We start from the raw sequence: 20,884 nt of genomic DNA on the forward strand, positions 1-20,884 counted from the left end.
TCACTCTTTCTTGGGAGAGAAAGAAGGGTCGAAGTACCCATCACTCTGAGTCTCGTAATTTCAAGGTTCGTTTTTGTGGTGCTTCCCCACAGGTAAACATCTGGTGCTCACTGTGTTGCCCTGTGGGGAACTGAGGTGTGGGGCAGCTGGTGCTATGATGCTTTGTGAGTAATGAATGCTCCGTTCTCTGACCCAGAAAGCTTGTATTTCCTATCAGAATATAAACATAAACATAAATATGATTATGAATATAATTATGAATGTAAATGTAGATATACGAACACAAACATGTATGTGTATGTATATAATATGCATATTATATATATATGATATAATTTACAGTTGACCCTTGAATAATGTGAGAGTTGGGGAAACTGACATAGAAAATCGATGTATAACTTTTGACTCCCCAGAAACTTCACTACTCATAGCCTACAGTTAACTAGAAGCCTAATCAATAATATAAACAGTCAAGTAACACATATTTTGTGGTGTATTATATACTGTATTCTTACAATAAAGTGAGCTAGAAAAAAGAAAATATCATTGAGAAAAATCATAAAGGGGCACCTGAGTGCTCAGTCACTTGAAGGTCTGACTCTTGGTTTCAGCTTAGGTCATGATCTCGGGGTCTTGGGACTGAGCCCCATGTTGGGCTCCATTCAGCACAGAGTCTGCCTGAGATTTTTTCCCTCTCCTTCACCTGTACTCCTCCCTCTGCTCTCTCTCAAATAAATAAAATATTTTTAAAAAATCATAAAGAAAATACATTTACAGTACTGTATTGCATTTATTGAAAAAGTTCACATGTAAGTGGATACATGCAGTTCAAATCCATGTTGTTCAAGGGTAAACTGTATATAAGAAAACTTTATATATAAAACAGCATCCCCCTTCAGCGGTGGGAGCCTCAAGTTTGTTTGTTTGTTTTAAAGATATTTATTTATTTATTTGATGGGGGAAGGGTAGAGGGAGAAGCAGACCTCCCATTGAGCAGGGAGCCCAATGCGGGGCTCAGTTCCAGGACTCTGGGATCATGAACTGAGCCGATGGCTGTCGCTTAACCGACTGAGCCACCTAGGGGCCCCCCCTTTTTTTCTTTAAGCCTTAAGTTGTTTTTCTTTTTTTTAAAGATTTTATTTATTTATTTGACAGAGATCAGAAGTAGACAGAGAAGCAGGCAAAGAGAGAGGGGGAAACAGGCTCCCCGCTGAGTAGAGAGCCTGATGTGGGACTTGATCCCAGGACTCCAGGATCATGACCTGAGCCGAAGGCAGTTGCTCAACAAACTGAGCCACCCAGGCGCCCCACAACTTGAAAAGTTCTTAATTTCATCTTTTCCTCAAACCTTAGCACTAAGATCACTCCATCTCCAACTCTGGCTTAAAACCTACTGTGTTCACTCTATTACTAAGAATATCTAATTATTTTATTTTTTTCTTGTTATAGAGTTTTCTATTTCTGATATGAAGTACAGTAATCGAAGAATCGAGGTAAGATTAGTTCTAGCATTTCTGACTTAAGATATAAAACCAAGGAACCTCTTGTTAGAGACAAACTCTATCAAAGAACTCAGGACCAAAATCCTCAGCAACTATAGCTTGGAAAACAACAGCTCACAGACAGTTTAGAGAGTCGCAAATAGCTACTAGGACAGTTACACTTTGCCATGTACATTTCTTTTCCGGCGTGTCTTCTGTTCACTATATAATGTGGTAAGTAACTCTTTTAGACATATTTTTCCTTTTTTTAACATGTCTAGAAATTAGGTAAAATTTCCCCCCAGTGATAGATTTTCCCAATTCAGTTTGTAAGTATAGTTTTTGGAAAGATTCTTGTGAACCTCTCAACTGCCAGCCTCTTTTCTGTCCCAGGAGCCTATAAGAAAGCGCATAGTGGGGCGCCTGGGTGGCTCAGGGGGTTAAGCCTCTGCCTTCCGCTCAGGTCATGATCTCTGGGTCCTGGGATCGAGCCCCCGCATCAGGCTCTCTGTTTAGTAGGGAGCCTGCTTCCTGCTCTCTCTCTGCCTGCTTCTCCGCCTACTTGTGATCTCTCCCTCTCTGTCAAATAAATAAATAAAAATCTATTAAAAAAAAAAAAAAAGAAAGAAAGCGCATAGGTCCTGCTCAGTATTGTAAAAAGAAATTTATTGGCCTTAAAAACAAATAAACGCTACTACTAGGGAGATGTTTAAGCCCTTGCAGAATCTGTCTTTATTTAATTAATTTATTTATTTTTAAAGATTTTACTTATTTGACAGAGAGAGATCACAAGTAGGCAGAGAGGCAGGTGGGTGGGGGGGAAGAATCAGGCCCCCTGCTGAGCAGATAGCTTGATTTGGGGCTTGATCTCAGGACCCTGGGACCATGACCCAAGCCAAAGGCAGAAGCTTAACCCACTGAGCCACTGAGGCACCCCTGTCTTTATTTCTGACATTATGTTTAAGCAACTGAAGAAAATCATCTGGACAATAGAAGTGGGGAATCTCACTGCTTTTCACTACTTCTAATGGCTAGGTCTCCAGTGTCAGCTTCCTTTTCCTTTCTACTTACAGTTAGCAATACAATGACAATTAAACATATAGCTCTCGATTGTCATGCATGATCCATGCCTTTAAGTATTCTAATATAATTAGGTACCAAATCTGGGAAGAATCACGGTGGAAAGTCATTTTATAGCTTAATGACCATAAAGCTTAATTTTATATATTGGGTTACACTGACCTCTAGAGGTTGCCGATAATAAAAACTAACTTCTTTTGAAAACAGTGGAGAGGGCAAAGAAGTAAAAACCATTCACGGTTGCTAGGTTTCAAGTGTGGCACCTTTCTAAGCCCTGCTTAACAAAACAATTCGTCAAAATATTAAGGAGTAGTTGTGCTCCAGATACAAATTCTGAGTTAGTCTATAACCTAATAATCATTGTTGAAGTAAATGTAACAGATTTTTTTTTTTTTTTTAAGAGAAAGAGCATAAGCAGAGGCAGGGAGGAGCAGAGAAAGAGGGAGACAGAGAATCCCTAGCAGGCTCCTTGCCCAATGTAGAGCCCACACCCAGGTGCCTCTGTAACGGAAATTTTAAGCTAAGTGGGTATTTTAAAAAATCTTAGAGATCGATTCTATGGAAATGAAAAGGAAAAGAGAAGAGAAATAAAATTTCTCATCTTAAAGTTTTAATATTAACATGGGCACCTGAGTGGCTCAGTTGGTTAAGCGCTGGACTCTTGATTTCTGCTCAGGTCATGATCTTAGGCTCCTGGGCTCAAGCTGTACCTCGGGCTCCACAATCAGTGGAAGTCTATTTCTCTCCCTCTCTCTCTGTCTCTTTCCACGCTCACACATACTCTCTCTCATCCTAAAATAAATAAATATTTTTTAAAATTTTAATGTTTACATTGAAGGGCCTTTATTTTATTATAAATAAAATAAACATGAATCTTTATAGCTATACTAATCTTGGTTTTTATTTATATATATTTTAAAAGATTTTACTTTTAAGTAATCTGTACACCCAACATAGGGTTTGAACTCATTGCCCCGAGATCAGGAGTTACCTAGTCCACTGACTGAACCAGCCAGGCACCCCCAACAATCTTGGTTTTTAGAAGTATTGTTTTACCAAAAATACCAGAAGTGAGCTTTTAGTCTTTAAAATTGGGATCCCTAGTGGACATCTGGGTGGCTCAGCTGGTTAAGCGTCTGCCTTTGGCTCAGGTCACGATCCCGGGGTTCTGGGATCAAGCCCCGTGTTGGGCTCCTTACTCAGCAGGGAGCCTGCTTTTCCCTCTGCCTGTCGCTCTGTGTGCTTGTGCTCTCTCTCTGACAAATAAATAAATAAATAACATCTTTAAAAAATAGAAAAATAAAATTGGAATCTCTAAGATAGCCTTGTAAAGGGCTACCTAAAGAGAATCTTAGAATCTATCTGGAATGGATGGGGAGATGGGGTAACTGGGTGATAGACATTAAGGAGGACACGTGATGTGATGAGAAATGGGTGTTTTACGCAACTGATGAATTGCTGAACACTGCATCTGAAACTAATGATGTACTATGTGTTGGCTAATTGAATTAAAAAAAAAAAAGAGAATCTCTCTGGATTACTTTAAACCACTTAATATGATATCATGTACATTTCTGTGTTCGTTAACCTTTTTCTCTTTCCTTTTAGTTCCCTCTGCCACAGTTGTCACTTTTGTCCATGAAACCTGGTCTTCATACAATTCCCCCAAATCACAAGGATCAAAAAGAGAGAGAAAGAAATATTCTGAACTTCATATCCTTCGTACCTAAGCTCTCAGAGCCTGGAAGTCGATCTGAGGAGTTTAGACCATCGCACAAGCAGCAGGAAACTCCATTTAAGGTGTTTGTGGATCAGACTCTTAGGTCCTCTGATAGCTCCATTTGGTCCAGAAACATGTGCTCCTTTTGGAAGGCTAGCCATCACAGACAATACATGGTGATGGAGGAGAGTAGGAATTCCAAGGAAAATGAAGGAAGTGACAAAATCACAACCTTTGACTTCGGAAAAGGACAATCTTTGGTGTCCTTTGAGAATTGTAAGCAAAGCAGTTTTCCGACAGATAGGGAGGTGGACATTGACTCCATTGGTCATGAAATGAGAAAAGCAGAAGAGAATTCTCGACATCTTTCGTCAGGAAAGAAAGAGGGTTCAGTAGCCAGAAACTGTAAACAAGGCTGTGAAGTTGGATGTACCATGCCAATCAAGTTCCAAGAATCCCAGCATTCAGAAATAATTCTAAACCAGGATAAAGAAACTAGAAACGATCAGACTGATTCCAAAAGTGCTTCAGTACATAAAGGTGAAGCACTTGAGCCAAATCATATTTTAGAAGAGTATGCTGTACTTAAAAGTTTGTCCAGTGCAGTCCCTGATGGCCCCACTGAGAAGCTCCCTCAAGGTCATAGAGGCATGGAGACAAACATAAAAGTATCAGTAGCAGAGGCCACCAAACCAGAAATGAATGGAATAGTGCCTCTTATCCACATCACTTTCCCTGGACATGGAACTCCCAGGGAACCGGCAAGAGCCAAACCGAGCCTCCCAAAAAGAAAAGGCACTCCTCAAAACAATAGCTTCAACATACTCGCACACCCAGAAACTGATGGGCATAAGAGGAAAACCCACAGAAATAAGTTGGAATCAAAGACCAAGAGCAGTAACAAGACACCCCAGAATTTCATGATTTCCATTGAAGGTTCCATCAAGCCTACCATGCATAAAAACAGCATTAAAACTCAAGTTTTCCCTGCCTTGGGGCTTGTTGACCCCAGACCTCGGCAGTCACCCAAGTTTCAAAGGCAAATGCCACAGGTAGAAAAGAAGCAATCAAGTCACCGGGCTCTAAAACCCAAAAAGCAATCTTTTCCTTGCCTCTGTAAGAATCCAGGAATGAAAAAGTCTTCTGTTCCCCTCTCTGCTCAACCAACAGAGCCGAGACTCAATTACTTAGATCTTAAGTATAGTGACATGTTCAAAGAAATCAATTCAACTGCTAATGGGCCTGGAATCTATGAAATGTTTGGGACTCCTGTTTATTGTCACATGAGAGAGGCTGAACGTCATGAGAACAAATACTACCGAGAGATATCCTCAACTCCATCTGGGAGAAGTATTGCCAGCAAATGTCGATCTTCACACAGTGAGAGGAGCAGCAGTGGCAGAACAAGATTTTCTCAGAAAAGACCACATATTAAGCCTGCAAAGGCTTCACTTGACATTAAACAAAAGAACAAAAGTTTAATTTCTAAAGAAAAGGGTTACAGGGCCGTAGGTAGCAACTTACAAGGCATTGGAAATGGTGATGATATTTCAGATCCAGAGTGGCAGGTAAAGTCTTCGGGAAGTGACTTTCTCTCTTCCAGGGATGAAGTTCAGCCCTTGAACTTGGCTCTGCCACACAAGTGGTCCCCTGAACAGAATGAACTTCCTGTTACAGATTTGTCCACTGTTGAAGAAGTCTCTATGGAAGAGTCTGGTGATGAAGGAGACACTTCTAACAATCAAATACTTGCCACAAGCCTCAGAGATCTGCATGAACTGGAAGAGCTACATCACCAGACCCCACTTGTCCTTTCTGAAAATAGCTGGGCAGTGCCCGGTGACAAGGGTTCCAACAAGCGTGTACAGCAAAAAAAGCAGAATACACCCTCTCTTGGTAAAATAAATGCCAACCAAATTTTAACTAATGATATAGGGTTCGAGAGGGTTTTAGATAAGTCTGAAACACTTAAGAGTTTCTCTTTCCAAGAGAAACAACAGAGGGCTTCTTCCCAAGCATATCAGCATTGGGCACGTTCTTGGGATCAGGATAGTTTAGCTGATGAGTCGGTTACATATCACACATTTGAAGACACTTTAAAGGAGGCAAATTCAATTTCACAAGAAATTCTGGATTCTGTGAAGAGTGAAGAATTGACAGATGAACTATTGGGGTGCCTAGCTGCAGAACTCTTAGCTCTGGATGAGAGAGAGAACACCTCTTGCCAGATAATGGCAAATGAAACAGATCCTGAAAACCTAAATCTTGTGTTCAGTAGGAGAGGAAAAACCACGGCAGAATTGGGCAGAGAGACAACAAACGTTAAAATACAGGTTGGTATAATTAGAATCAGTAATCCATTGAGGCAGGAAGAGACCTCAGAAACAGTCTGGTTCAGACTCCTTATTTTCAATTGAGGAATCAGAAACCCGGAACAACTAAACAGTTTGTCAAGGTCTCCCTGTTTGGTTGCAAGTTTGGCATCCAGATCCCCTGACTGCCAGGCTAAGATGTTTTCGTTATACTGCCTTACTTCTGGAATTCAGCTAGCCCAACACTGCTGTGGCATCACTTTGGGCACATTAATATAGCAAAACTATTTATTTAAAGTAGGTCAATATTTTATTCAGTGAAGATGTTTTCAATCAACAAATAGCAGAGAGATAATTATGGGTAAAACATTGCTCTGGGTGGTATGTGAAATGGAAAGAAATGCACATAGCCCCTGAAGTAGCTCACCAGCTAATTCCAAAACGGAAACGAAGACATGAAATATGAAAACTTTAACACAGAAATATTATTGGTGCTTCCTGTGTTTTTGGCACTCGGCTAAGAACTAGAGACATGTTGTGATACAAGACTTAGCCATTGTTCTCAGGGAAAATAAGTAACAATCCTGAAAAATTAAAAAAAAAATTTTTTTGTTTGGTGTTGGAGTGCGGGTGGGGAAGAGGAATACCAACAGATCACTGGGTTTTGTTTTGTCTGTTTCAATTCTCACTGAATTACATGAGCCTCTTGTTCTACTCAGATTGTAAAGGCAGAAACTGTAGGTTTGCCTGAAGTATTTATTGAGCACTGACTGGGGCTCTATCACACCATCTCCAGATTAGGAACAATCATTGTAGTCAGCTGATCAAAGGATACACAAGGCAAATCGTTTTATCATAGCTGGGTTTACTGAGAACTTACCACGTAGGAGTGAGATATGTTATGTTGTCTTCTTTATATGCTTCATAACAGGTCTATGACATAACAAGTCCCCATTTGGCAGGTGAGAATAGTGAGGCTTAGGAAGTTAAGACAGTCAGTGAGTGGCGGAGCCACGCATTCTGATTCCAGCCCACACCTTTAATCACTACACAGTGAGATTACTCCTTGTCCCGAAATGCCAGCTCTGCCCTCATGGTGAATTTAATTTCTGTTGGGAGTAGAGAGTGGTTCAGGAAGGCCTCCAGGCTGGGGTAGGAAATGGGGATATGAGTGTGCACATCTGTGTGTCTGAGATGAGTTTAGAACTCTGCCATTTTAGTTTTTTTTTTTTTTTTAACACTTATTTATCTGACAGAGAGAGAGAATGTGCACACATGTGCATGCAGAAGGAGGGGGAAAGGGAGAGATCTTCATGCAGACTCCCTGCTGATCCCGGAGTCTGACTTGGGGTATGATGTCAAGACAGATGACATCATGACCCATGAGATCATAACCAAGAGCCAAAACCAAGAGTCGATGCCTCCACTGATTGAGCCATGAAGGTGCCGCACAACTCTGCCATTTTAAATTCAAGCAAAGCTATAAAGCTAGTAAAATCCTCAGCCTGTAACCCCATCCTGTAGTGATGGAGTCAAAACCGACTATTTGCAGCCTTTTCCTTCCCAAGCAGTCCTTAAGTTTAGTTTGGGTAGAAACATGAAAGGATGGGGGAGGAGGAACCCAAATGGTCTTTTCATTCCTGAGGAAGGTAAGCTTGCAAGAAAGTCTTGCTCCTAATAGGCTTCACCATGTGTCTGTGTCACTATCGTTTGTTTTTAAGAACTTGTGGAGGAGATCAAAACAAAGCATTTTTGGCCCTGTCAACCAGTTGGAAAACATGGTCTACATTCTACAGAGATTCTTGTTCTCTGACTTCTAGGGCAAGACTTCTCCAAATTTATTGTGAATGCAAATCACTTGGAGATCATGTTAAAATGTAGGCACTGGGACGCTTGGGTGGCTCAGTTGGTTAAGCAGTTGCCTTCGGCTCAGGTCATGATCCCAGCGTCCTGGGATCGAGTCCCACATCGGGCTCCTTGCTTGGCGGGGAGCCTGCTTCTCCCTCTGCCTCTGCCTGCCATTCTGTCTGCCCGTGCTCGCTCTCTCTCCCTCTCTCTCTGACAAAAAAAAAAAAAAAAAAAAAAAAAAAAAAAAAAAAAAAAATGTAGGCACTAATTCAGTATGCTTGGGGCCCAAGATTCTGCATGTCTAACAAGCTCCTAACAGATTCTCCTTTGAGTACCAAGGGTCTAGAGGACCATGGATCTTCACTCTATTTATGCATTGTGGCTGTGCACAAGGGAGAGAGAGTGTCTCTGTGTATATGTATATAGGTTTATGTATATATGCGTGTGTTTGAGTGTATGTTTATGTTGTGGAAATAACTGAAGAACAGACAAAAGCTATTCATAGCTTGCTATAACAATGGAGTCAGCCACTAACACTGTGTTTGGCAGAGACTCAAAGACAGGCAGAGGAGTGGGAAACCTTAGAGGGAAAAACGGCAGGCTTCAGTGTGCCCTGATTGGAGGCTCTTGGGATGGGGAAACTGCCGGTGGGCTAACAAGCAGCATCCTATGTGACTAGTCAGGGTGTGCATATTTGGCTTCTCTAGTTGGTCCCAAGTTAGAAGAAAGGAAGACGACTTTCCTGCCCTCCCTCTATCCCAATGACTCAGAATTTAATGGTGACTTTTCTTTTTGTCTCATTGTCCCAGAGATATAGTAATGGGTTCAGGATATACAACAAGGAGGAGAAATTTCTCAACTCAAATGAAAAGAAGACATTTTCTGAAAATAGTTTGAAGTATGAAGAATCTATCCTGTGGACAAAGGGAGAGATCCTTGGGAAGGGAGCCTATGGCACAGTAAGTTAAGTGGGAAACATGATGAAACCCCAATTCCCCACTCCTCCTTGACCCACCCTTTTCTCCCTAATCCTCTTCTGCCCTCCCCACTCTGTAAACTCTTTTACATGGAACTTTTTCAGTTGGAAGTAATAGGAAACCCAACCCAAACTGGCCTGGGGGAAAGGATGTTCACAGGCTTATGTAACTGAAGGGTGCGGAATAGGTGTGGCTCTGGGCATAGCTGATTTCAGGGGTCAGACAATGTCACTAAAGTCTGGCCTCTTGGTATCTCTCCTAATGGGTCTCATTCTCAGGGGCGATGGCCAATGTATTTCTAGCCTTTCATTCTCCCGGGTCCAAGTCCAGTGGGAGAGATGTCTCATTGTTCGACACCTCAAGATGTTACAAGAAGTTGGGAGAATCATTGTTGAGTGGCATAAAAAAAAAAAAAATGTTCCTTACATTTTTTGAATGGCATGAAAGACCATCTAAAATCCTAGCACATTAGATAGTGTTTACACAGATTGGTAAAAAGAAGACTGATCCCCAGATGAGACAGGTTATTTTCTAGCTGGGGACATATCAGTGAGAATCTGGAAAGACATGAAACCACTGAAAACGCATGACAGGTCACTGCCAAATTACCCCAGGACCTGGGTTCCCCTTTCTCCTTAGAGCTTTAGCACTGAAATAGGCATTTCACTTATCTGGTGAGGAGTTTTCCCAATGTAGTCATGTAGATATCTATGAGGTAAGAATTCTTATCTCAGTGTTATAGATGAGAAAAACTTAAGTCAAAAAGATTATGCAACTCACCCAAAGTTACACAGCTGGGGAATGGCGAAGCCAAGATTCTACCCAATCCAACCCAGTATAATATCCATTCGCCATGCTACTCCTCCCCATTTTGGCCTCACTGAAACATTGAATTTGCTTAAGTACTTTGCTCTTACGTAGGGATGTATCGACTTAGAAAAGGAGAAGGGTTTGGGAGGAGAAGGGAAAGACAATGGTCACCTGAGGCATTTTGTGAACAAGTTATATCATTTATATCTAATAATAATGTTTGCTTCTAGGTATATTGTGGTCTTACTAGCCAAGGACAGCTGATAGCTGTAAAACAGGTGGCTTTGGATACCTCTGATAAATTAGCTACCGAAAAAGAATACCGGAAACTGCAGGAAGAAGTAGATTTGCTCAAAGCACTGAAACATGTCAACATCGTGGCCTATTTGGGGACATGCTTGGAAGAGAACATTGTAAGCATTTTCATGGAGTTTGTCCCTGGTGGCTCTATTTCTAGTATTATAAACCGTTTTGGGCCATTGCCTGAGATGGTGTTCTGTAAATATACAAGACAAATTCTGCAAGGTGTTGCTTATCTTCATGAGAACTGTGTGGTGCATCGAGATATCAAAGGAAATAATGTCATGCTCATGCCAACCGGAATAATAAAGCTAATTGACTTTGGCTGTGCCAAGCGTTTGGCGTGGGCTGGCTTAAATGGCACCCACAGTGACATGCTGAAGTCCATGCATGGGACTCCATATTGGATGGCCCCAGAAGTCATCAATGAGTCTGGCTATGGAAGGAAGTCAGACATCTGGAGCGTTGGCTGTACCGTGTTTGAGATGGCCACAGGGAAGCCCCCATTGGCTTCCATGGACAGGATGGCAGCCATGTTTTACATTGGAGCGCACCGAGGGCTGATGCCTCCGTTACCAGAACACTTCTCGGAAAATGCAGCAGACTTTGTGCGTGTGTGCCTAACCAGGTAAGAAATTAAACACAGGAGGAGGAGAAATCCCCAGAGAGTCCAAGATTGCTGACATTTCCCCTGCAATTTATGGCCCACAAAAATAAAAATCAAGCAGAGAGTGATTTTGTACCGAAAGGAATCATGATTAGCCACCTTGGGTGATTGTGCTCCTCGTTGTGTCAGGGTAGGGGGGTAATGGTTCAAGTAGCAAGTGTCTCAATTAAATGTCTAATCAGGGACAGGCAAATCAATGGGTGGGCAAACTTTACCACAGGTCTACTTATTTATGAGTGGGATGTCTTCCAATGGACTTGTCATGGTGCAATGACATCAGCTGTGCATAGGTTCCCCTTTCCTGAGATGCCTTTCCTCTCAAGCAACCAGTGTTCTTACCTTCTTCCTAAAACTGGCTCTTGGGAAAGTATGTGAGAAATTCATTCATGTTGAGGGATTGTTATGAATTGACTGATTGATGACCGACAGCTCTAACGTATTGGTCCTCCCAGAAGTGCTTGTATTCAAAGTGAGGGGAAACATTTGAGCTTTTGATCGAAGATACAAATCTCTAACTGAAGCATTTCATGCATCAAGTGTGGGGAATAAGTGGGGAAGCAGAAAAGTAGTGAAGATTGCCTATTTTTTCCTGTTCCAATGCTCCCTACTATCTATGGAATAAAATGTTGGGGGAAAAATGTTAGAAGGGACCTTAGAGATTACCCACTTGTGTGGTTTTCAAACTTCTCTTAGCCAAGCACTTTCTGCTCATACGAATTTTTTTTTTTTTTTAAGTAGACTTCACACCCAGAGTGGAGCCCAGTGTGGGGCTTGAACTCACAAGCCTGAGATGAGGAGTCAGATGCTTCACTAACTGAGCCACCCAGGTGCCCCTCATATGAAATTTTAATTCAGAGAATAAAACATAAGAGCAGAGAGATGGCTCTGAGTAAAGTATGTGTGTATGTGTATGGTGAGGGAGAGGTAAAGTGTAGGGTGGGGTGCTGGCGCCCACCCGCCTGGCCTCTATCCACCTAGTGAGGCTCAACCTTTAGTTGCACATTCAGGACGAGGAAGGCTTTCTTGCTTTCAAAGGAGTGTGCATTCCTATTCCTACATGAAAAATTCTAGTGCTCCAGCTTTCAACAAGTGTACATGCCAACCTCCAACTCTCAGAAGGGATTCATTTTTTCTTTCTTAATGATTCTCAAAACCCACAGTTCTCCCTTCCTGCTGACAAATGTGCCTTTCTCTTTCAGACTCTCTCGTGGCCAGCGTGTGTATCAGTGTCCTGGTTGATTTCAGGGGATCACACAGGATAAGGCAGGAACACGTACTCCACACTCCAGTTTTGGGCATCCCTAGATGTAGACACCATAAGCATTCCAGCATGGATTTTGTGGACAGAGCCCCAGGCACAGAGCTGCCCCTTGCTCCCTCTCTGCAAAAACCTCACACAAGAGACATAAAGGTGTTAAAATATATGAACCAGTACTAGTTTTGGAATTGGACTTAGCTCTTAAGACTACTATAGTTGCCTTGTTCTGGTGGAACAATTATCTATTATTGATCCACAGAAACTACATGCTATTTTCATTTTCTTTCAAGTTGTCACTACTCATACACACACACACACACACACACACACACACACACAGCTTTAAAGAGAAAGGGTGAAATCTTTTTTATGGCTCTCCTTTTGAAACATGGCTTCATAAACTAAGCAATACAGAACTCATACCACTAATGATCAATTAATAGAGTTGCAGAGTATGGGGCACATAATTAGGGCTCTGTAGTTATTAAATGTTTGGGAGAATATTAATATATATGACCTAATTAGTGTCACATACAAGCATAAGATTATCTCTTGAAATTCAAAGGCAAAGATCCTAAGGACTCTAGAGTCTTGCCTTATGACAATATTCCCTGGAGGTGTGAATAGTCAGAAATAAAGTTGGGTGGGAGGCACTCCTAAAGATTCAGAAGTACAGATGACTAGGTATTGACCAGGAACAAGGACTGAGTAGAACAGAAATGAACTTTGGGGAGCAATAGGATGTGTGAGTTGGGGGTACTGCTATGGGCAATTTGAAAATTCTGGGAAGGGGCACCTGTGTGGCTCAGTCTGTTAAGCATCTGCCTTCAGCTCAGGTCATGATCCCAGGGTCCTGGAATGGAGTCCTGCATTGGGCTCCTTGGTCAGTGAGGAGCCTGCTGCTCCCTCTCCCGGTCCCCCTGCCTGTGCTCTCTCTCTGAAGAGAAAATGAATAAATAAGTGAGAGAATAAATAAATAAAATCTTAAAAAACAAAACAAAACAAAAAGACAGTTCTGGGAAGTCAGGCCAAAGGAAGTTAGCTTTATGCAATAGGCAGCGAAGAGCAGGGGACTGCAAAGAATTTGGGGCAGATCATACCGTAAAGAAATTGGCCTTTGGGAAAGCAAGTCAGATGGCAGTGCACCGAAGAGCTTCAAATGGAGGCTGGTCGGACTAGAAGGCCAAGCAGAAATCCAGAGCTTGGACTTGGATGGTGGTGGAAGCAGTGGGACTGTCAAGAGAAGGGTTCCTAAACATTCCAGGGGAAGGTGAATCAGCACTTGGTGATGGGGGCATGATAGGACTGCATGGTTTTGAGTATGCATAATGGAAGAAATAATAGAAAGTTTTGAAAGAGGAGCAAGGGAGGGCCCACCATTTTTAAAAATTTAAAAATTTTTTCCCTTACCTTCTTTTTAAAATTTACTTTTTTTTTTAAAATTTACTTTTTTAAACTTTTTTTGTGTGTGTTTCAAAATTCATTGTTTATGTACCACACCTAGTGCTCCATGCAATACGTGCCCTCCTTAATACCAACCACCAGGCTCACCCAACCCCCCACCCCCTTCCCCTCCAAAACCCTCAGTTTGTTTCTCAGAGTCCACAGTCTCTCATGGTTTGTCTCCCCCTCCCGTTTCCCCCAACTCACTTCTCCTTTCCATCTCCCAATGTCCTCTGTGTTATCATTTATGCTCCACAAGTAAGTGAAACCATATGATAATTGACTCTAAAGACCTCAACGTGAGGCAGGAATCTATCAAAATCATAGAGGAGAACATAGGCAGTAACCTCTTCGACACTGGCCACAGCAGCTTCTTTCAAGACATGTCCCCAAAGGCAAAGCAAACAAAAGCGAAAATGAACTTTTGGAACTTCATCAAGATCAAAAGTTTCTGCACAGCAAAGGAAACAGTCAACAAAACAAAGAGGCAACCCACGGAATGGGAGAAGATATTCGCAAATGACACTACAGACAAAGGGCTGATATCCAAGATCTATAAAGAACTCCTCAAACTCAACACACACAAAACAGATAATCACGTCAAAAAATGGGCAGAAGACATGTACAGACATTTCTCCAAAGAAGACATACAAATGGCTAACAGACACATGAAAAAATGTTCATCATCATTAGCCATCAGGGAGATTCAAATCAAAACCACATTGAGATACCACCTTGCACAAGTTAGAATGGCCAAAATCAACAAGACAGTAAACAGCAAGTGTTGGAGAGGAAGTGGAGAAAGGGGAACCCTCTTACACTGTTGGTGGTAATGCAAGTTGGTGCAGCCACTTTGGAAAGCAGTGTAGAGATTCCTTAAGAAATTAAAAATAGAACTACCCTATGACCCTGCAATTGCACTACTGGGTATTTACCCCAAAGATACAGATGTAGTGAAAAGAAAGGCCACCTGTACCCCAATGTTCATAGCAGCAATGCCCCAGCTGCCAAACTGTGGAAAGAACCAAGATGTCCTTCAACAGACAAATGGATAAAGAAGAAATGGTCCATATATAAAATGGAGTATTATCCCTCCATCAGAAAGGATGAATACCCAACTTTTTGTATCAACATGGATGGGACTGGAGGAGATTATGCTGAGTGAAATAAGTCAAGCAGAGGGGGCCCACCATTTAAGGAAACTTTCAAAGCTATGGGAAAGCTCAGGAAAGCAAATGAGATTGGAGGAACGTTTTAGAAATCCAAAGTTCGGTGGCTATAGTTGTTAACAACTTAAGAGGGTTGAGGAAAATGTTTTTGAAAATGCTCAGAGGAGAAGTAACAACAGACATAGCATCAAGTCTAGCACATGGCAAAGGAAAGGACGGAAGGAGGGAGAGGAGTTGTCCCAAGGTGGGAAAAGAACCAAGAAAAGTTTCTTCCAAGTCTATGAAGAGATTGTTTTGAAAGGAGGGGGTAGTGAATGCTTCAAATGCGACTGCCAAGATGACAAGTAGGATGAACTCATCACATTTGGCAATGAGAAGATTATGGTTAATTATACGAGGGGAACTTCTATAGAGAAGAATGGGCCAAAAGGTAAGGAGTTGGGATAATGAACATTGAAAAAAAAGTCACTAGGTTTGGCTATATTAAGGAAAGGATTTTTGGAGAGGAGAGATTTCTGCGTATTTTGAAGACAGGAGAAAGGGCCTCCAGAAGGGGAGGTTTTGTTTCAAAATAATTTATGGTCCCTTTATTTTTATGATCATTTCCACCTGGGCTATTCTTGGTAGTTATCCCCTGCAACTGTCCCCCAACACCTGCCCTGCTCCCTGGCACCCATATTATCAAATGTTTAGCCAAAAATAATGTCTCTGGAATAGATCATTGCAGGTAACTATCAACTGGTTCACTGCTTCATTGACTAGTTTATTGGCAAAAGTTTAATTTGAGGAAAAATAACCTAAACCAAAATAGTACTAAATATATGTTTCCTGTTATTTTATGCTCACCTGAGTGCCCCAAATGGAATTATTTCAATTAATCATCAAAACACATTTGAATGTCTACTTGTTTTTTTTTTTTAAGTTTTTATTTACTTATTTGAGAAAGAGAGAGAGAGAGAGCAAGCACGAGCACAAGCACAGGCACCCTCTTACAGGCTTTTCAATTCTGGATTCCAATGCCTCTAAATTTTAGAAGTAAATTTAATGCTAGTTAAAAGTGCTTTAAACTGTACATCTGAAAATGTGGCTTTTACTGTGTATAAATTACACCTCAAACTGAACAAAGAAGTACAACTGGAAAGCAACGCCCAGTTTTTAATCACAATAGTGACTACTTTTTGGACTATCACTATGTGCCAAACACTGTTTAAAACCCATTTATACGTTATTTAATTCTCCCAGTGAGTTAGGTGTTACTGTTATCCCTGTTTTACTGATGAGTTTGTGTCCCTGACCTAAGCTCACACAGCTAAAATCTTAAGGGTGGACTCAAATCTGGTTGGCCAAGATTGTACATCCATTTTTATTTTTATTTTTATTTTTATTTTAAGATTTATTTATTTATTTATTTGACAGATAGACATCACAAGTAGGCAGAGAGGCAGGCAGAGAGAGAGGAAGGGAAGCAGGCTCCCCACTGAGCAGAGAGCCCCATGTGGGGCTCGATCCCAGAACCCTGAGATCATGACCTGAGCCGAAGGCAGAGGCTTTAACCCCCTGAGCCACCCAGGTGCCCCCATCCATTTTTATTTTTAAAAAGTTTTAAAAACATTTATTCTAGAGAAGGAGTGTGCACACAAGTGGTGGGAGTGGGGAGAGGCAGAGGGAGAGGGAGAGAGAGAATCCTCAAGCAAACTCCCCACTAAGCGCAGAGTCTGACCCAGGGCTCAGTCCCAGGACCCTGAGATCATGACCTGAGCCAAAATCAAGTTAGTTATTTAACCAACTGAACTACCCAGGTGCCCTTCTACTTCCATTTTTAAAGTTGGCATTTTTGGGCGCCTGGGTGGCTCAGTGGTTTAGGCCACTGCCTTCGGCTCAGGTCATGATCTCAGGGTCCTGGGATCGAGTCCCACATCGGGCCCTCTGCTCAGCGGGGAGCCTGCTTTTCTCCCTCTCTTTGCCTGCCTCTCTGTCTGCTTGTGATCTCTCTCTGTCAAATAAATAAATAAAATCTTAAAAAAAAAAAAAGTTGGCATTTTGAGTCAAGTACATCCAGTTGGGAGGCACTTATGGGGTGCTGTTTCTAAATTGTTTTTCCCTTCCTAGGGACCAGCATGAGCGACCTTCTGCTGCCCAGCTCCTGAAGCACTCCTTCTTGATGAGAAATCACTGAATGTCCATCAACTTCTCCCTCCAGTTCCTTTATAGGCACTCTGTGATTGCTTCATTGTGGGAATGATGGCTAAGGGACCTTTGTTTTTTTACTGTTAAGTCCCATCAACCCAATTTAACCAGATCCTGCAGTGTTGCTAACTAAAAAGTTTTACATATTAGTCTCTTCATGCTTCAGGCATGGTTACACATGTATATGGGAAAATTTTCTTCATCGGTAACAACAAAAAACCTATTCCAGTGTTTACAGCTTGACTGTGCAGGAATTACCACCTCTATTGCTATATAGGATTTTACCTTTTCTTTTTGGCTTGTCAACTTCAATGTCCTTAACTTAAAATAAATTGTAAAAACAAAAAGAAAATTGTTTGTTTCGACTTGGTGGGTAAAAACTTTTATTTCTTGGAAGGGAAACTACAGGAAGGTGAGAAATGAAAAACGAGAGAGATGCTAGGTTGTTTACTTTGGCAGCAATTTTAATCTGGCAGACTACAGGAGCCTCAAAGTTAACAGGAAGAGCTAAGGGCCTTGGCATTTCATTATCAGAGGGTCCCCTAACTCCAAAGTTTCTACCTGTAAGAACCTGCATTGTTCAAGGTGACTCCATACGCCTCAGGCTGCTTTCCCTGTAATTTATAGTATGACTTGAAGATTTCACTTATTTGTAGGGTGAATTAGGTCATGGCACATCTAGAACTACGTAAACCTAAGCCTGCTAGTATGACAAAAGCTAGATCTGATCAAGGGGAGTGGAACTGAAGCCCAATACCAGGATTCTGAGATCATGACCTGAACCAAAATCAAGCCAGCCGCCCAATTGACTGAGTCACCCAGGTACCCCCGAGATCAATCATCATTTCCATTTCTAGAACATTGAAAAACCTCACCAGAAAAAGTGGACAAATTGTCAGAATTATTACAAGTCCTTGTTTTATGTTGGTAGAAGCAGCATTGTTGATAAGGTTTTTACTGCCCTGACTCTACTCATCGAAATTTCACTGACATCTATTGTTTTGAGCTATTTCTATAGAATCTTTTAATTGGCCACTATCATTTCAAAAGTGGCACAATTACAAATTAACTTCAGGTGTATTCCAACACTGGTTGTCAGACTTTGTCAAAATCAAGCTGGTTCTTCGTTAAGTTTTTGAGAAATAACTGAAATGTAGTCAAACTGAGATAAAAGATTTTACTTTAGCCAACATTTTTAGATACATCTTTGTGGATGTACCTTCCTTGTCTCCAATTTGTACAGTTCTTTTTCTCATATTTGATGGTAATTTAAGAGATACACCCCTCATTTACTTGTGTATCAGCATAACCTGACAAAATGAAATAATTTTATTAAAGTGCTTTTTAAAAAATTTTAGTTGGACTCTTAAGCATCCTTTAAAATCTGGGTAGTTTTTCTTTCTTTTTTTTTTTTTTTAAAGATTTTGTTTATTTGATAGAGAGATACAGCGAGAGAGGGAACACACTCAGGGGGAGTGAGAGAGGAAGCAAGCTTCTCGCGGAGCTGGGAGCCCGAGGTGGGGTTCAATCCCAAGACCCTGGGATCATTACCTGAGCTGGAAGAAGATGCTTAACAACTGAGCCACCCAGGCGACCCTAAAATCTGGGTAGTTTTATCTGATTTAGGAGCAGAGAAACTACCTATGGCAAAGGCTAGGGAAAACAGCATATTCTACACATGGGTATCGCAGCAATGGACACATGAGGTTGGTGTTAACAACTCTAACCCTCTTCTGTCTATAGAATACTGAACACAACTTTGGAACATTAAACAGAACCTTCAAAAATTTTGTTTTAAGTAGGTGACCCTTGACAAAACAACAGAGGTCAGTTGTTTTGTTATTCATTGTGTTAAGACAGAACAGGCAGGAATTCTGCTCTTATCATTGACCAGCGGCTTGCTCCCTTTTTATCTTCCTTTGGGAGGAGGAGCCTCTGAGAGGGGATGGGGAATGCAGATAAGTGGTGGCTGGAAGTACTAGAATTTACTGAGCTCGTAATCTAAAAAGCACCTCATTTAATTCTCTTGTTTAGGTTGGTAGTATTACTCTCATTTTATTAATGAGTGATAGGGTTGAGAGCTAAGTGACTTTCTCAAAGGCCTTCTGACGGGTAGGTGGAAGTTGGGACCATCACTCAGTAATTTGTGTGACTTTACAGCCTCCTGCCTCTCAGATGTGTGCTTTATAAGTAAAATTACATTGTTAGGTTTTACCCAAACAAAACCCCACTGGGACGCTTATTAAATTCCACCAGTCCGGTTAGTGACTTTGATTACTTTAATGAATGGTGTGAAAAGTTTTTCCTTTTTCACTTAACAACAGCTCCCTTTTTACCACACGCAAGGCCTGTTTTTAATTATATTCAAAGGTATACTTCATTATGTACTGAATCTGCCTGTATGCTCCACCAAAGGAAATCTAACTCCCCACAGTAGTTACGCTACAGCACTTCCCTAACTTGAACCCACTTTAGACTTTGTATGGCAGACATTTCCCAGTGGCTGGGTGAAGAGAGCTGCCAGAGTGGAAAAAAGCAAGCTCTGGAGTATGGGATTAGGGTGTACAAGGCTCCATCACCCACCTCCTCCAGCATGACTGCTACAGCAGTCCGTTCTATACTGGAAAGAAGAGCTCCAAGATTGGGGCACCTGGGTGGCTCAGTGGGTTAAAGCCTCTGCCTTGGGCTCAGGTCATGATCCCAGGGTCCTGGGATCAAGCCCCACATCAGGCTCCCCACGCCGGGGGGAGCCTGTTCCCCCCCCCCCCCTCTCTGCTTCCTTGTTTTATTTACTAACAAAAAAAAAAAAAAATTATAAAAAAAAAAAAAAAAAAAAAAGAGAAGAGCTCCAAGATAAAAAAACCTCTAAATCTGCTCAATGAGCAGTCAAAACCCTCCATCCCCTACCAGTTCATCTTTATTTCTCCTACGTGTTGCACTTGCCAGTGTTAATTCAGCTTGAAGCCACTATGTAGAAACTTGCATTTAAAAGAGCTCTTCAGGAAATTGTCAACACTGAAGTACCCAATGTAGGCAGCCCCTACCTTCACTGGTGATCAATACAATTAACAAGAGAAAGAGTGGAAAACTCTTTCCACTAGCAAACAATTGTGAAGAAAGGATCAAATACTTTGTCCTACTGCAATCACTTCTCACACCTTTGCAAAACTATGGCTGAATTCATCCGTAGAGTAATTGCTCTTAATGGATTATGACGTGAAAGACTAAAACAAAACCAGAACCAAAAACTAATCTGGAGTGTATGCCCTGACACCTGTAAGGTCTAAAAGCTCTTAACTTCTATGGCAATAAAGGTAAAAACCCTTTCATCAGTGAGGCTCTCCACTGCTTTGGGAGGTACTACTGGGGAGAGGGAACAAGGCAGTTCATGCAGCAGAGCTAAAACAAAAATGTACAATTATTTCCATTATATTGAGAATAGCAGGGCAAAAAAAGAGGGAAGAAACAAGGGAGTAGGATGGATTACAAAACAGAATTACTAACTTTAAGTGGAACTGACAGACCTTGTAATATTCCTAAATAAAACTCATGCGATTTATTATTTGCTAACACAACACGCCCTTATTGGTGTTATCAACAGAAGATGAAGACAACTCTCTTGTAATTGATTT

The 20,884-nt window shown here is 41.4% G+C and overlaps 1 protein-coding gene across 5 annotated transcripts in view; it reads left to right on the top strand.

Annotated features, from left to right (window-relative positions):
* Positions 1–17,241, top strand: part of LOC111144547 (mitogen-activated protein kinase kinase kinase 19) — a 37,274-nt gene extending 20,033 nt beyond the window's left edge. For 2 of the 5 annotated variants that reach the window (XM_022498877.1, XM_022498885.1), the window contains 5 exons: positions 1,450–1,493; positions 4,170–6,614; positions 9,251–9,400; positions 10,459–11,156; positions 17,175–17,241. In XM_022498877.1, the coding sequence (XP_022354585.1) occupies positions 1,450–1,493; positions 4,170–6,614; positions 9,251–9,400; positions 10,459–11,156; positions 17,175–17,241 (3,404 nt within the window). The remainder of the gene's footprint in view (positions 1–1,449; positions 1,494–4,169; positions 6,615–9,250; positions 9,401–10,458; positions 11,157–17,174) is intronic. The other 3 variants (XM_022498893.1, XM_022498909.1, XM_022498900.1) reach the window with 3 other exon arrangements.
* The last annotated feature ends 3,643 nt before the right edge of the window (positions 17,242–20,884 follow it).

This window comes from Enhydra lutris, unplaced genomic scaffold (genome assembly GCF_002288905.1).
Source record: "Enhydra lutris kenyoni isolate GAN:26980312 unplaced genomic scaffold, ASM228890v2 scaffoldscaffold1, whole genome shotgun sequence".
In the NCBI taxonomy this organism is placed as follows: domain Eukaryota; kingdom Metazoa; phylum Chordata; class Mammalia; order Carnivora; family Mustelidae; genus Enhydra; species Enhydra lutris.